At 50.6% G+C, this 16,853-nt stretch overlaps 1 protein-coding gene across 1 annotated transcript; it reads right to left on the bottom strand.

The window, feature by feature from the left end:
* Positions 1–8,682: 8,682 nt before the first annotated feature.
* LOC147098754 (maestro heat-like repeat-containing protein family member 1) lies at positions 8,683–13,611 on the bottom strand. The gene has a single exon (XM_085969172.1). The coding sequence runs from the start codon at positions 13,609–13,611 to the stop codon at positions 8,683–8,685; it is 4,929 nt and encodes a 1,642-aa protein (XP_085825298.1).
* Between the last annotated feature and the right edge of the window lie 3,242 nt (positions 13,612–16,853).

Genomic DNA, 16,853 nt, shown 5'->3' with positions numbered 1-16,853 from the left:
GCTGTCAGTAGGAGGACTACCGAGGAGGCTGACGATCCGTGAGGCAGTTGCGCTATTGAGGGCGGAGACCACGTAGTAATAACGGGTCTGATCCGCGAAGATGTTCCTGATGGCGAACTGGGCTACAGCCTGGATAAACCAGGCGTCTGGTTGTTGCTCCCAGAACTGTGGCAGTTTCAGAATCACGGCGTTCGTGACCATGCTGAAAATCCTCCGCGAAAACTGTTCACGAAAGTCGGGGTCACCAATATAGGAACGGAGGTTCCTAACGAAAAGACTGAGTTCGACTCAGGCAATCAAAATAGCGAACTTTAATGGAACAAAACAGGTTTAAACTGGAAACTGCTGGAATACATCGAATACAGGTCTGCTCTCCTTGAAGGCTCCACGAGGACTGATCCTCTGGTCCGAAGGCTGACGTCATGACGTCATCACGTTCTTCCCGCCATTGGGGGATCACGTGACTAACGGCATGGCATCTGTGGTAAACCACTGTTTGTTATTGTTGTTGTTGTTGTTGCACACTGTTGTGCCTATGCATGCCTCAGCTGACTCCGCCCCTGCTCCACCCACATGCCCGGGTATAAAGGTGACTGCTCTGCAGCCCCCTGCCCTTTTGGATACCAGGCAACCACGAGAGGCATGCTCTGTTCTTTGCTAATAAAAGCCTATTAATTAACTCTCTGTCTTTTATGAGGAATTGATAGTGTATCAATTTTATTAGCAAAGCAAAATGTCGGGTCCAAATGTTGAACAGCAGGAGCTGCATCAACCGACGGCGCCAAACGCCGAGCAGCAGGCGCTGCTGCGAGCCCTCAGACCAACATGCCTGGACCTAGACCCCCAAGAAGCGGGTTCGGCTACCAAATTCGCACAATGGCTGCGTTGCTTCGAGGCTTACCTGGAAGCCTCAACTGTGACCCTAGACGAAAACAAGCTGAAAATCCTGGCCTCAAAGGTGAGCCACCAAGTTTATACTCTAATCCAGGACGCGACGACCTACGCGGCGGCTATCGATCTGCTTAAAGGGCAATACGCACGCCCGGTAAATACGGTCTATGCCAGGCACCTCTTAAGATTCCGCAGACAGCAGCCCGGGGAATCGGTGGAGGCTTTCCTACGGGCACTGCGGATACTCGGCCGAGGCTGCGATTGCAAAGAACTATCAGCCGCAGCACACACGGAGGGACTGATCCGAGATGCTTTTGTTGCGGGTCTAAGGTCCGACTACTCCCGGCAGAGACTGTTGGAGAAGGGAGAAATAGACCTGAAAAAGGCAGTGTCCCTCGCGCTCTCGCTCGACGCGGCCCATAGGAATATGGACGCTTTCTCCCCTAACCGCTCCGCACCGTGGACGCCGCAACCTTGGGTCATGGGACCGCCACCTCCAACTGCTGCAGCGATGTCCAAGGCACAGAAATGTTATTTTTGTGGCCAGGCAAAACACCCGAGAGCACGCTGCCCGGCGAAAAACGCCACCTGCTCTGGCTGCGGGAAGAAAGGACACTATGTCAGTGCCTGCAAAGGCAAAACCGCTAACGCCAGCAGCGCCGCGTGCGAACCGTGGGGGCAGCCATCTTGTCCGCCATCTTGGGCTCCCCCAGCCGCGTGGGGATCGGGATCATGGGTGCCGCCATTTTGTCCGCCATCTTGGACGCCTCCAACTTCAATCACGGGGGACCCGGACTCAACCCCCGCCTCATCTGACGACCACATCGACTCGCTTGACCATACGCTGGCCTCCGTGACGCTGGACCAATCTCTCCCTCATCAACTGTCCAGGTCCATGATGGACATTACGGTAAACGGCCGCGCCACTACCTGCCTTTTTGACAGCGGGAGCACGGAGAGTTTTAGCCACCCCAACACGGTGCGCAGTTACTCTCTCCAGGTCCTGCCGATGCGCCATCGGATCTCTATGGCTTCCAAAACCCAGTCAGCGGACGTCAGTGGCTACTGTGTGGTGACCCTTTCGGTACGGGGCACAGAATACAAAAATTTTAAACTTCTGGTCCTGCCCCATCTCTGCGCTGCCGTTCTACTGGGGTTGGATTTTCAGTGCCACCTTAAAAGTGTCACATTGGCGTACAACAGACCCCTCCCCCCACTCACAGTCTGCAGCCAGCAGCTTTTAAATCGCCCGCCGCGCACCATCTGCAGCCTCTCTACCCTTAAAGTCTCCCCCCCCTCCTTGTTCGCTAACCTCACCCGCGACTGTAAGCCCATCGCTACTAAAAGTAGGCGTTACAGTGCCGGGGATAGGAGCTTCATTAAATCCGAGGTAGTGAGACTCCTGAAGGAAGGGATTATTGAAAGTAGCACCAGCCCATGGCGAGCACAAGTGGTGGTAGTGAAGACTGGCGGAAAACAGTGCCTAGTTATCGACTACAGCCAGACGATCAATCGCTACACCCAGTTGGATGCATACCCACTCCCCCGCATATCTGACATGGTCAATCAGATAGCACAATACCGGGTGTTCTCGGCGATTGATCTGAAGTCGGCATACCACCAGCTCCCCATCAGGGCTGAGGACCGCCAGTACACAGCTTTTGAAGCTGACGGTCGTCTCTACCACTTCCTCAGAGTTCCCTTCGGCGTCACCAACAGGGTTTCAGTCTTCCAACGGGAGATGGACCGGATGGTTGACCAGAACGCGCTCCAGGCCACTTTCCCCTATCTAGACAACGTCACCATCTGCGGCCGCGACCAGCAGGACCATGATGTTAACCTAGAGAAATTCCTCCGTACGGCCCAGCGGCTGAACCTAACATACAACAAGGACAAATGTATGTTTCGTACCACGCGCCTTGCCATTCTTGGCTGCGTAGTGGAGAACGGAGTCATCGGCCCCGACCCCGACAGAATGCACCCCCTTATGGAGCTCCCCCTCCCCCACTGCCAAAAAGCACTGAAGAGATGCCTAGGGTTTTTCTCGTACTATGCTCAGTGGGTGCCCAACTATGCGGATAAAGCCAGACCCCTCATCAAGTCCGCCTCCTTCCCCCTGACAGCAGAGGCATGTGCAGCCTTCACTCTCATAAAAAGAGATATTGCGAAGGCCACAATGCACGCAGTGGATGAGTCCATCCCTTTCCAAGTGGAGAGCGACGCATCCGACTTTGCCCTAGCTGCAACCCTTAACCAGGCGGGGAGACCCGTGGCCTTTTTCTCAAGGACCCTCCAGGGCCCCGAGATTCGACACTCTTCTGTCGAAAAGGAGGCTCAGGCCATTGTGGAAGCTGTGCGGCATTGGAGGCATTACCTGGCCGGAAAACGATTTACCCTGCTCACTGACCAGCGTTCAGTAGCTTTTATGTTTAATAATAAGCAGAGGGGCAAAATCAAGAATGACAAGATCTTGAGGTGGAGAATCGAACTCTCCACCTACAATTACGATATCTTGTACCGGCCCGGGAAACTCAATGAGCCCCCAGATGCCCTATCACGTGGTACATGCGCCAACGCGCAGGTTGATAGACTGAAGACCCTCCACAATGACCTCTGCCACCCGGGGGTCACCAGGTTCTTCCATTTCATCAAATCCCGTAACCTGCCCTACTCCATCGAGGAGGTCAGGACCTTGACCAGGAACTGCCAAATCTGTGCCGAGTGCAAACCGCATTTTTATAGGCCAGACAGAGCGAGCCTGATCAAAGCCACGCGCCCCTTCGAGCGGCTGAGCGGCGATTTTAAAGGGCCCCTCCCCTCCTCTGACCGCAATGTGTACTTCCTCAATATAATTGACGAGTACTCCAGTTTCCCATTTGCCATCCCTTGCTCAGACATGACCAGTACCACGGTCATTAAATGTCTGAATGACCTCTTCGCCTTGTTCGGTTTCCCCAGCTATATTCATAGCGACAGGGGCTCATCCTTTATGAGCGACGAACTTCGTCAGTACCTGCTCACGAGAGGTATTGCTACAAGCAGGACCACCAGCTACAACCCCCGGGGGAATGGCCAGGTGGAAAGAGAGAATGCGACGGTCTGGAAGGCAGTCCTTTTAAACTTGAAATCTAAGGGCCTTCCGACCTCTCGCTGGCAGGAGGTCCTCCCTGCGGCGCTCCATTCCATTCGGTCACTGCTTTGTACAGCCACCAATGCCACCCCTCATGAGAGAGTGTTCTCCTTCCCCAGGAAGTCCACATCGGGGATCTCGTTACCGACATGGCTGACTTCTCCAGGACCCGTCCTACTGCGGAAGCATGTGAGGTCCCATAAGACGGACCCCCTGGTCGAGAGGGTGAGCCTCCTCCACGCCAACCCTCAGTATGCTTACGTGGTGTACCCGGACGGGCGGGAGGACACAGTCTCCATACGAGACCTCGCACCTTCGGGTGCTCCCGAAACACTTCCTTCGCCACCCACCACTACCCACGCCTACCCCCAGTATGCTTACGTAGCGTACCCGGACGGGCGGGAGGACACTGTCTCCACACGAGACCTCGCACCTTCGGGTGCCCCTGAGACACCACCATCGCCACCCACCACTACCCACACCCCGACCCCTGTAGACGGCATGCCGCAGCCCCAGGACCCGCCATTGACTACGCAACCTCTCATCAACGAGACGCCAGGTTCGGCGTTGGATGCTGCATCATCACCGCCGCTGCTACGACGATCAGGACAGCATACAAGGCCACCTGATAGACTTAACTACACGAACTTTTAGTTTACACGAACTTTTAGTACACTTCACCCCGCCGGACTCAATTTTAAACAAGGGGTGAATGTGGTAAACCACTGTTTGTTATTGTTGTTGTTGTTGTTGCACACTGTTGTGCCTATGCATGCCTCAGCTGACTCCGCCCCTGGCTCCACCCACATGCCCGGGTATAAAGGTGACTGCTCTGCAGCCCCCTGCCCTTTTGGATACCAGGCAACCACGAGAGGCATGCTCTGTTCTTTGCTAATAAAAGCCTAATTAACTCTCTGTCTTTTATGAGGAATTGATAGTGTATCAGCATCATCACGTTGAAACCGCGCTGTAAAGGTAACTAGACATTGTACAGTTAAACAGTGTAATTAAAGGTACAGACACATGCAGTAACTACATTGCTGTTAAAGGAATTATGTACAACCGCTCTGAGTCCTTTGTATCTAGCAATGATTTAGACTTCAATGTCGGGGGTGCGATTAAGAAGTTTGCAGATGATACAAAAATTGGCCGTGTGGTTGGTAGTGAGGAAGAATGCTGTGGACTTGCAGGAAGATATCAATGAACTGGTCAGGTGGGCAGAAAAGTGGCAAATGGTATTCAATCCGGAGAAGTGTGAGGTCATGCATTTGGGGAGGGCTAACAAGGCAAGGGAATAAACTATAAATGGTAGGACAGTGAGAAGTGTAGAGGGACATTGGAGTGCATGTCCACAGATCCCTGAAGGTAGCGGGACAGGTGATAAGATGGTTAAGAAAGCATACGGGATACTTCCCTTTATTAGCCAAGGCATAGAATATAAGAGCTGGGAAGTTATGCTTGAACTGTATAAAACACTAGTTAGGCCACAGCTAGAGTACTGCGTGCAGTTCTGGTCACCACATTACAGGAAGGATGTGATTGCACTAGAGCGGGTACAGAGGAGATTTACGAGGATGTTGCCAGGACTGGAGAATTTTAGCTACGAGGAAAGATTGGAGAGGCTGTGGTTGTTTTCTTTGGAACAGAGGAGGCTGAGAGGAGATTTAATTGAGGTGTATAAAATTATGAGAGGCCTAGATAGAGTGGATAGGAAGGACCTATTTCCCTTAGCAGAAGGGTCAATAACCAGGGGGCAGAGATTTTAAGTAATTGGTAGAAGGATTAGAGGGGAGTTGAGGAGAACTTTTTCCACCCAGAGGGTGGTGGGGGTCTGGAACTCACTGCCTGAAAGGGCGGTAGAAGCAGAAACCCTGAACGCATTTAAAAAGTACTTGGATATGCACTTGAAGTGCCGTAACCTGCAGGGCTATGGACCAAGAGCTGGAAAGTGGGATTAGGCTGAATAGCTCTTTTTCAGCTAGCACAGACATGATGGGCAGAATGGCCTCCTTCTAAGTTTCTATGATTATATGAGACTAGGTTGGTATTCCCTTGAGTATAAAAGATTAAGGGTTGATCTGTGCTGGCGTGGATTTGTAGTCTAAAGGTGAAGCAATTATGGGTAGGGAGGGTGGACCATCTATGGGGGAGTCAGATTCATCTGCCAGAACCTCTCCGTTAGGAACAGACGCGAGCATTTGACGAGTCCGTCTGGTGCACAGAGCTGGGTTTGAGCTCAGGTTCATGTATCCAGGGCTCGGTTGTCTTCCAGGACTGGGCTGTGGGAGGAGCAACCTCAAATTCTGCACATCCACCTTCCAATGGAATATGGTGCGTATCCACACAGCGGGCAATGATGGAGGCAGGGATTTTATGGCAGTTAAACTGCTCATCATTCTGCCTGGGGGGGGAGAGCCTGGGATCTGCTGACCCTCTAATGTACGCTGCATGAGTATAAGAGGGAGGAGGATGTGAACCAACCTGTTCTCTCAGTTGCACATCTCCCACTGCCTCTGTTATTGGCCTGCCCAGAATTGTGAGGGCTTCTTTCTCAGAAGCACTTAGAGAAATTCCCCTGCCTTTCATTAAAAGTGACTTTCTGGTACAAGAAAGTAAACTAGTCTGACATGTAGCTGGCTGCCATGACATTTTCTCACAGGTAACATCAGTGGTAGGTAAAATTTTGGAGTCCATTATTAAGGAGACAGTAACAGGACATTTGGATAATCATAATTTAATAGGACAAAGTCAGCATGGTTTTATGAAGGGGAAGTCATGTTTGACAAATTTGCTGGAGTTCTTTGAGGAAGTAACATATAGGGTGGATAAAGGGGAACCAGTGGACGTAGTGTATTTAGACTTCCAAAAGGCATTTGACAAGGTGCCACACAAAAGATTATTGCTTAAGATAAAAAATCACAGGATTGGGGGTAATATTCTGGCATGGATAGAGGATTGGCTATCTAACAGAAGGCAGAGAGTTGGGATAAATGGTTCATTCTCAGACTGGCAATCAGTAACTAGTGGTGTTCCGCGGGGGTCAGTGCTGGGTCCCCAACTCTTTACAATCTATATTAATGATTTGGAGGAGGGGACCGAGTGTAACATATCAAAGTTTGCAGATGATACTAAGATGGGAGGGAAAGTAGTGAGTGAGGAGGACATAAAAAACCTTCGAGGGGACATAGACAGGCTAAGTAAGTGGGCAGAGATTTGGCAGATGGAATACAATACTGGAAAGTGTGAGGTTATGCACTTTGGCAGGAAAAATCATAGAGCAAGTTATTATCTTAATGGCAAGAAACTGGAAAGTACTGAAGTACAAAGGGATCTGGGGGTCCTGGTGCACGAAACTCAAAAGGTTAGTATGCAGGTGCAGCAAGTGATTAAGAAGGCCAATGGAATGTTGGCTTTCATTGCTAGGGGGATAGAATATAAAAATAGGGAGGTATTGCTTCAGTTGTACAAGGTATTGGTGAGACCGCACCTGGAATACTGCGTACAGTTTTGGTGTCCATACTTAAGAAAGGACATACTTGCTCTCGAGTCAGTACAAAGAAGGTTCACTCGGTTAATCCCGGGGATGAGGGGATGGACATATGAGGAGAGGTTGAGTAGATTGGGACTCTACTCATTGGAGTTCAGAAGAATGAGAGGCAATCTTATTGAAACATATAAGATTGTGAAGGGGTTGGATCGGGTGGATGCAGGGAAGATGTTCCAGATGATGGGTGAAACTAGAACTAGGGGGCATAGTCTTAGAATAAGGGGCTGCTCTTTCAAAACTGAGATGAGGAGGAACTACTTCACTCAGAGGGTGGTAGGTCCATGGAATATGCTGCCCCAAAAAACTGTAGAAGCTACATCATTACATAAATTTAAAACAGAAATAGACAGTTTCCTAGAAGTAAAGGGAATTAAGGGTTACGGGGAGCGGGCAGGAATTTGGACATGAGTCTAGGTTCGGATCGGTCATGGCCCTGATCCTGCTCCTATTTCATGTGTCTAATTCTGTTAGATTCAGGAGATGGTTCTGTGATAGTGGATTGGCAGTTAGGATCAGATCAGCCATGATCTTATTGAATGGCGGAGCAGGCTCCTATTTCTTATGTTCTTATGTTTGTTCTTAGGTAGCTGGCAGCAAGCAAGCTGTTAATGGGCTAAGATTAATGGTACAAATCATGGGAGACTTGCAGTGCATTCAGTCATGGAAGGTTACGAGGGAAGGTGATGCTGGAAGTGAAGGAAAGGGGTGCGAATGGTTTGGCAGCCCCTCCTGTGCATTACTGGTTAACTCACCGGTAATTAATTACCTGTGATGAAGCTTATTCCCATCCATTGCATCTACAAGGACCCTTTTTCAATTTTGGGGCCGACCCTTTTATGTTGCTGCAGCTCTTTAAATGCAGCAGCAGATTACAATTTCTTACTTCCCCTCCTTCAACACCTCCTAATGGGGGCCCGAGCACAATAAACAAATGAGAATGAATGCAATGGTAGCTGATGCAGGAGGTCCTGCCCGGTCACACGTCTAGCATCGAATCCATCCACTGGGAACTCCATTGGTCAGAACAGGATTGTTATTTATTTCATAATAGAGGTAAAATTAAGAATAAACATATTTACAAATTATGAATAAACATATTTACAACAAGAATCTCTCAGCACAGTCTGAAACAGGTGGAGAAGGGTCGGTGAGTCTGTCGAGTTGAGTTGGATCGTCCACGCTGGATCCTTAAACAGCAGAGTTTCTCGATCCATGTCTTCCTCCGGGCCGGCTCCGGTGGAATCTGAGAAAGGACGACCGATAAGAAGACCGCATCCCCTCGGAGACGAGGCCCCATGTGTAGGAAGGACCTGCAGCACTTTTCATACGAGTTGATCCTCCTGGGGAAATCTTTGATGAGTTGCAAGGAAAGGACGTTCAAAAATTCCTCATACTTCAGGCTGCCTTCCCGTGAATGCTCCTGAATTATTCCACAAACCCTCTGTGAGCCGATATATGGGGCGACTGAGCACAGTGCTAAAAGACAGGCCCTCTGGACCTCCTCACTCTCTTCATCCAGGTGTAGCAACAAACTGACCAGGTTCAGGTGGATCTCGTCCATAAAGGAAGCCCTTGAATGTTCATGTCCACATGTGGCCAAAGTGCCAAACACAGTAAATGCGGCAGCACGAACCTGAGCAGAATTGAACTCAAAGCAACATCGAATTCCTTTTGCGATATCAATACAAAAGGGTCTGATAGCATTGACACTCAGCTGGTCCAAGAGCTTTGAGAGAGTTGATGTCACTTCAATCATGAATTCCTCCTCATGGTACTCCTTGCTCTGCAGTATGTTGCTCATTGCAGCCAACAGGTCTGAAGTGTGTCTCTCCATCACTCCAGGTACTCCAATCGGAATATTCCCCAGGCCTCGAACACAGAGCAGCCTGACAGCCAGAGTCGAATCAAGTAGACCCGTGAGCAAACTATTCACCAGGATGTTAGTGAGCCGCGCGTGGGAGGTCAATGAACATTTTAAAAGTTCAGCAAAGAAGGCAGCCACTGTGGCTTTCTGACCCTCCTGTGTAGTTGACAGGACAGGGGCAAGATCCAGCACAATCCCAACCAGCTGGTGCTCATTGAATAAGCTCATCGCTCGAGCGAGCAGAGCAATCCCCTTGTGGTAGGTGTGTGGGTCCAACATCAAATCCCAGCCTCCCTTCTCCTGGACGGAATCTACAACCACTTCATTGTGCGCTCGATTCAGCAAGGCCCTGAGAGTCTTCACTGACGACAGGCAAAGCTCTCGGCTTTTGCACATTGGTGTTGCTGATCGATGTTCTGACAGCTCCAATTCACAGCAAGGAATGAAGTCAAAAGGCAAATTCACGTAGATACAGGAACTGAGATGATTTAATAGAGCAGCGAATAACTCAGAATATAAGGCGTTAACAACCTCGGCAGACTCTGGCTCTGAGACCATCTCGTACAGAGCGCTTAAAACAGCCAGAGCATCAGGGCTCTCATCCTCGGTCTCTGAATGGCTCCTTTCATTCAATGGCACTGATCTGTTCATGTATTGCATCAGTTGTTTGAATGATGAAAAAGCCAGTTGGGTCTTCTTTGCTACTGAGCACCAGATGGCGATGGTGCGCTCGTCCACGGGGAACCTGAGGAGACAACGCACAACAGCTGGCAGGTGCTGGGAAGTGAGGAGAGTGAAGGTTTCTATCACAGTCAGTGTCACTTCCTTCTGTCTGATTGCCAGCATTTGGAGGTGCAGCGCCTCGAGGGTCTCTGGGAGCTGATCCTGCAACTCAGGGCCACGTCTTTTAACAACAGCTTTCATTATAATAGCAGCTGTATTGGAACAGCTGGGGTGGTGGTCAACCAGCCCTTTGAAGAGCATAAAGAGCAGGTTGGCCAGCTGGTCCCGGGGCAAGTGCTGGGAAATGAGATCTGCGAGCTCGGAGCATCCTTGAAAGAGGACTGTGGTGTCTGTGCTCGCCAATCGCTGGCCAATTCTTTGCAGAACCTGTTCCTGCTCAATTTGCTCATCGAGATTCAAACCTTCATAACACGCCTGGATCTTCAGTAGGATGTGCAAACTGTCCATTGCCCTCTGCCGTATGGGGAGCAAGGAGTCAACACATCGTGGCAGCAGCTGACCAACTACAGCCCCCAAGTCAATCGGTGCCATTATATTATCAACATCAAGCTCCTGCCAGTAGAATGTCAGCAGCTTCGAGGTCACGTCTACTGCTCGCTCTCTTTCGTGACCCCTCGGTGATATCATCCACTTCTCCAAATATTTGTGTATGGTCTGGAGACCCTCAGGGGACAGGTTCTGAAGCACAACCTCTTTGAGGAGACTGTATAGAGCAGCCATACTTTCCGTGTAAAGAGTCTCTCCTCCTCCTGGGTTAGCAGGTGTCCCGTCCTGGGCCTGGTTGGGGTCCACAGGAACCAAACTGAAAATACTCCTCAAGCAGCTTTGAATTAACTGGCAGTTATCAGCTTCATTTAACCGTGGGTTCAGTTGGACAAGATGAAGGCAGGCATTCATTGCCAACTGCCGAATCGGAGTCTGCAGCAGCTCTGTGGGCTCAGCCTCGATAAGTTGTTGCATGTCCTTCAGTAGCTCACTTTTCCTGCTGAAATTCAAGGGGAATGTCCGACTGCTGGGCTGCACTGCTCTGGCTATCAGAGTCACGGTCTTTATCAGGCTCAAGGTCAGAGTCAAGTCCATGGATCCTTCCTTTACCCCCTGTCCAAGCTGGCTGAGTTGGTCACTTAACACTGGCAGAATGTGGTTCTCTATTCGGGATAAACAAAGGTCTGGTGGAGCATTGATTGCCAGAAACCCATAACTAAGAACCAATGTGCTCTTAGCATCATCCGCCTCAAGATCAGACTCATCCTTACGGACACGGAGGAAAGTTCTGGACTTCTTCAGGAGGTTTAAGTTATTATAATCCACGAGGCTGCTGAAGGTGGCTTCAAAGTTAGTGATAGAATAGAAACCAATTCCAACAGCTACACCCTCTCTCTCAACGGTCTCCCTGTGCTGAGCAATCTGTAGCATTTGTTCAATCTCTTTCTGTATGTCCGTGCTGCCTGAGTGATGTAGCACCATCCCAAGACATTTATATAGAAACCCCTTCTGTTGTGGATAGCTGTGGGAGATTGTGATCTGTTGGTTTATTTCATCGATCAACTGGCATGTCCACTGCTCGTCCTCAATTGTTCTCAGAGTTTCGGACAAAAGCAGGATCAGTTTCTCCTCCCATTCTTGCTGGGGCAGGGTCTTCTCGGAACTCTCCACCAAGTTATTAACTAACAATGGAATCTCCTCCTCCCACATCTTCACTATTGCTGTGTGAATATTCAGGCTCACGGCCTGTAGTAGCCTCAGTGCAGCAGCACCGCGGCCTTCTCCCTCATAGGGACAACAAGCTAGAATCAGAAGCCGTGTCAGCAGTGCCTGAGGTTTCGGGAGATTTGCAATTTGTTTATAACGGAGGAAATACTTCTCATCTCCCACTTGCAGCTTCTTCTTTGCAAGTCGTGTTAAACACTGGGAGACCATTGTTAGCCCTTTGGTGTATTGAGGTGAAGTCATGAAGTTTCGTAGGAATGGCCAGAGTACATCCTCCATACTCTCCAGAGCTGTCAGAGTCAACATCATGACCTCACACATTGGACTCAAATCTTCATGGGTAACCTGATCTCCATCATTATCCAGTGGGATTTGGTTCCCTGAGTCTGTGGAGAGAACATACTGTTTCAGGATAAACTCCACCATTATTCTTCCTCCTTCTAGATCTAGGTAACCTTCGTGAGCCATGGCACCAATTGTCTCCACAATCAGCTTCTTGACATTGTTGTTGTTGTCTAGAAGCGTTAGTTTCAAACCAGCCACAATTTGGGCCTTCCTCCTTTCCAGCTGTGAAGGGACAGCCCTGATGAGGTGCTTGAGGACACTTAGTGTTCCCAGTCTAGTTTGTGGATTGTTGGTCTCCAACTGGGGGAGAAGGAATTCCATCAGTGAGTCAGCATGAGCTTGGGCCAGAACAGTGTAGCAGCCAAGGATCTGATTACGATTCTCTGCAGCGAGCCGGTTATCGCAATCCACTGGAATACAAAACTGTTCCTGTAAGTTGCTCAGCAGACCCTCCATCTGTGTTCTCAGACTTTTGCTTCCCATATTGACAGCAGTAGCTACAATCTGACACAGACTACGGGTGATAGCAAGGTGTTGGGATTGAAATTTGTACAGATCCAGGATTCCAGGAATTAACCTTGGCAGTTCTACCTCTAGGCGGTCTTTGGGCATCAAGGTGGTGGAGTAGCCCAGAGCTTCCACTATTATGATATTTAATGGAGACTCCTCCTTCTCAAGCCACTTATTAAAAAGAAAATCATAAGCAATGTTCATCTCATTGGCGAAGGATTCTTTAGTCACTGTTGTCTGTGGGTGCTTCTCTACATCATCTACGTAGAGTAGGATGTTCTTGCTAAACGCGCCCAGTGCTGTGGCAAACACTGATTTATGGTAGTCTAGCCTGACCTTCTTCAGTACTGGAATCATAATCTCCAGGACGGGCTTTATTAAAGGTACCATCTCATTGACATGGGCTGATGACAGCTTTATCAGTGTTTTGACCATGTAAACATGGCATGGATACCCTGTCTTCATATCTTCCAGTGTAACTGCCAGCACTTTTTGTAAAACTCCTAAGCCAATGGTAACCAGGAGGTTACATGCAGCTTCCTGGCTTAGCTTATGTGCCTCGATCAGCGTGGTCGCTCTGAGGGAAGCCATAACGATGAGAGAGTCAGCCACATGGTGTTGAATGAAGCTGACTTTGTCTTGGACGATCATCTCCATGGTGTTCAGAATGACTGTGCTCTGTTCATCCGGGAGCCAGACACGTTGCCAGAGGTAGCGACGGCAAGTGAGGAGGACATATTCTGGCCACTGCTGGCCCAGTCTATATATCGTCTGGGATATTTCTCCTCGAGTGTTGTCATCATCATCGACCAGTCTCTTTAACAGAGCCTTCAAGAAAGCGTGAATATTTCTACCTGGTTCTTGCGCCATTCTTGGGGTCTCGGTGGATTTGTCTGCAATTTGTAATATCACTATAGCAGGGGTATAAGGATAGAAGAAAATATCATTTGACGCATTGACTTTAGCTCCAGAAAACCAGCTTCCCCAGCCTAGCAACCAGCTGTATGGTGAACTCCTCCAATATCCTGAATTCATCCCCTTACCTGGTGGATCATTCCAAATGTTGATCACCAATGTTGAGCTAGAAATGCACTTTTCATTCATTTTAATGAGGTCTCTTTTTCTTCACTTGGCATGACAGGACTCAGTGAAATATTCTGGGTTCACCTTCTCTGTGCTGATGATTGGCTTTCTTTTCTATCAATGTTTTGTATCGATTACAAAGTGTGGAGTCTGGTGTGTGACGGACGTGTGCGAGACCCAAGGTTTCTTTCTGTGTAGTGGTGGACCTCTCATGAGATGACATGTTGGGTGAGGTGGGGTAATGGTGGAGGTGGGTGTGGTAAACCACTTTTATCGTTACACTATAGTTATCACTGTTGTATTGTTATCACCGTTATCACTGTTGTATCACGATACGAGGTCGCCTCTTGTCGCGCTGTTATACCTGGGCTGACCACCTCCGACTCCGCCCATGGCTCCACCTACCTGCCCAGGTATAAAGGTAGTCGACTGGCTGGTATTCCTCCTTGTTGGACCCGATCACCCACGAGGGTGGGCTCTGTTATTTAGTCAATAAAAACCTTTAGTTACGTTCCTAACTCGTCGCCTTTTATTGGACGAATTGATAGGTATATCAATTTTATTGACTATATTTTAAAGATGTTTGCTACTGACCAGCCAGAAGCCCGCCCAGAAGCACAGCCACAGCAGCCTTCAGACACCGGGCTACACCAGCCACGCCAGCCGGCTTGGCTGCAAGCCCTCAAACCACCGTACCTGGATCTAAACCCACAGGCAGCAAACTCAGCCCTCAACTTCAAACACTGGCTGGACTGCTTCGAATCCTACCTGGAAGAATCCGGCGTCCCGCAGAGATCCAAACTAAGACTTCTGAACGCCCAAGCGAGCCCGAGAGTATACGCACTCATCCAGGACACGACTACATACGAGGCCGCTATCAACCTACTGAAACAGCAGTACCGCAGCCCGGTAAATTACATGTACACCAGGCACCTCCTAAGATCCCGCCCGCAACAGCCAGGAGAGTCTGTAGCTGAATTTTTACGGGCGCTAAGAGCACTCGGCAGGAACTGTGACTTTAAAGCGGTGACGGCTGTTGAAAATACGGAAGATAATATCCGCGATGCCTTTGTGAAAGGCCTACGGTCCGACTACTCACGGCAAAGACTGCTTGAAGCTAAAGACCTCGACCTGGACAAAGCTGAAGCCCTCGCTCTCTCCCTGGAGGTGGCCCATCAGGACCAGGAGGCGTTTTCCAGGTACTGCTCGCGACCCTGGGACTCGGGCCCGACCCCTACCGCAATACCCTTCGCAGCGCCGCCCCCGGGACCTACCTCAGCGTCGGCGTCCCGGACCCGACCGGGCCCGCCACCCCCGGTACCGGCTCCGACATCGGGCACCCGCGATCGGGCCGCCGGCTGCTTCTTTTGCGGCCAGGAGAAGCACCCGAGGTCGCGCTGCCCAGCCAGGAACTCTACCTGCGCAACCTGCAGGAAGAAAGGCCACTTCTCTAAGGCCTGCAGGAGCGGATCTTCAGAGGCCAGCAGTGCCTCATGCGAACTGTGGGGGCGGCCATCTTCTTTCACGGCAACTGAGGCCAGTATCCCCACACGTGAGTCATGGGGGTGGCCATCTTTGATCAAGGCAACCGACCCCAATAGTGCCTCATGTGAGTTATGGGGGCAGCCATCTTCTCCGCCATTTTGTCCTACCTCGTGGGAGACGCGAGCAACAGCCCCTGGCGTGCCCAGGTCGTGGTCGTTAAGACCGGCGATAAAAATCGCCTGGTCATCGACTACAGCCAGACCATAAACAGATACACCCAGCTGGACGCATACCCCCTTCCCCGCATATCTGACATGGTCAATCAGATTGCACAATACCGCGTATTCTCGACCATCGACCTTAAGTCGGCCTACCACCAACTCCCTATCCACCCCGAGGACCGTCAGTACACCGCCTTCGAGGCGAATGGGCGCCTATACCACTTCCTTAGGGTCCCCTTCGGTGTCACCAACGGGGTCTCGGTCTTCCAAAGGGAGATGGACCGGATGGTTGACCAGAACGGACTGCAGGCCACATTCCCCTACCTAGATAACGTCACCATCTGCGGCCGCGACCGGCAGGACCACGACGTGAATCTGGAGAAATTCCTCCGTACAGCCCAACGGCTGAACCTCACCTACAATAAGGAGAAATGTGTGTTTAACACCTCGCGCCTTGCCATCCTTGGCTGTGTAGTAGAGAACGGACTCATCGGCCCCGACCCCGAAAGAATGCGCCCCCTCATGGAGCTACCCCTCCCCCACTGCCCTAAGGCACTTAAGAGAACCCTGGGGCTCTTCGCCTACTATGCCCAATGGGTGCCCAATTATGCGGACAAAGCCAGACCCCTCATGAAGTCCACATCCTTCCCCCTTACGGAGGAAGCGTGCGCAGCCTTCTCCCTCATTAAGGGAGACATTGCCAAGGCCACTATGCACGCAGTGGATGAGTCCATCCCCTTCCAAGTCGAGAGCGATGCATCCGACTTCGCCCTAGCCGCCACCCTTAACCAGGAGGGGAGACCGGTGGCCTTCTTCTCAAGGACCCTACAGGGCCCTGAGATCCGACACTCGTCGGTCGAGAAGGAGGCCCAGGCGATTGTGGAGGCGGTACGACGCTGGAGGCACTACCTGGCAGGCAAACGATTTACCCTCCTTACCGACCAACGTTCGGTCGCTTTTATGTTTAATAACAAGCTGAGGGGCAAAATCAAGAATGACAAGATCTTGAGGTGGAGAATCGAGCTCTCCACCTACGATTATGATATCTTGTACCGGCCAGGTAAGCTGAACGAACCCCCCGATGCTCTGTCACGAATTACATGCGCCAGCGCGCAAAGTGATAGACTTCAGACCCTCCACAACGACCTCTGCCACCCCGGGGTCACCAGACTTTACCACTTCATTAAGGCCCGCAACCTGCCCTACTCCATCGAGGAGGTCAGGACCATAACCAGGAACTGCCAGACCTGTGCCGAGTGCAAACTGCACTTCTTTAGGCCGGACAGAGCAAGCCTGATCAAGGCCACCCGCCCCTTCGAGCGC

This window comes from Somniosus microcephalus, chromosome 28 (genome assembly GCF_052327205.1).
Source record: "Somniosus microcephalus isolate GS21.2 chromosome 28, FLI_Smic_1.0, whole genome shotgun sequence".
In the NCBI taxonomy this organism is placed as follows: domain Eukaryota; kingdom Metazoa; phylum Chordata; class Chondrichthyes; order Squaliformes; family Somniosidae; genus Somniosus; species Somniosus microcephalus.
Note: the sequence above shows the minus strand (reverse complement) of the source record. Positions and strands in the feature narration are given on the sequence as shown.

What these genes read in the sequence shown, in the direction of transcription:
- LOC147098754 (XM_085969172.1), bottom strand. Translation starts at nt 13,611, where the DNA reads ATGGCGCAAGAACCAGGTAGAAATATTCACGCTTTCTTGAAGGCTCTG.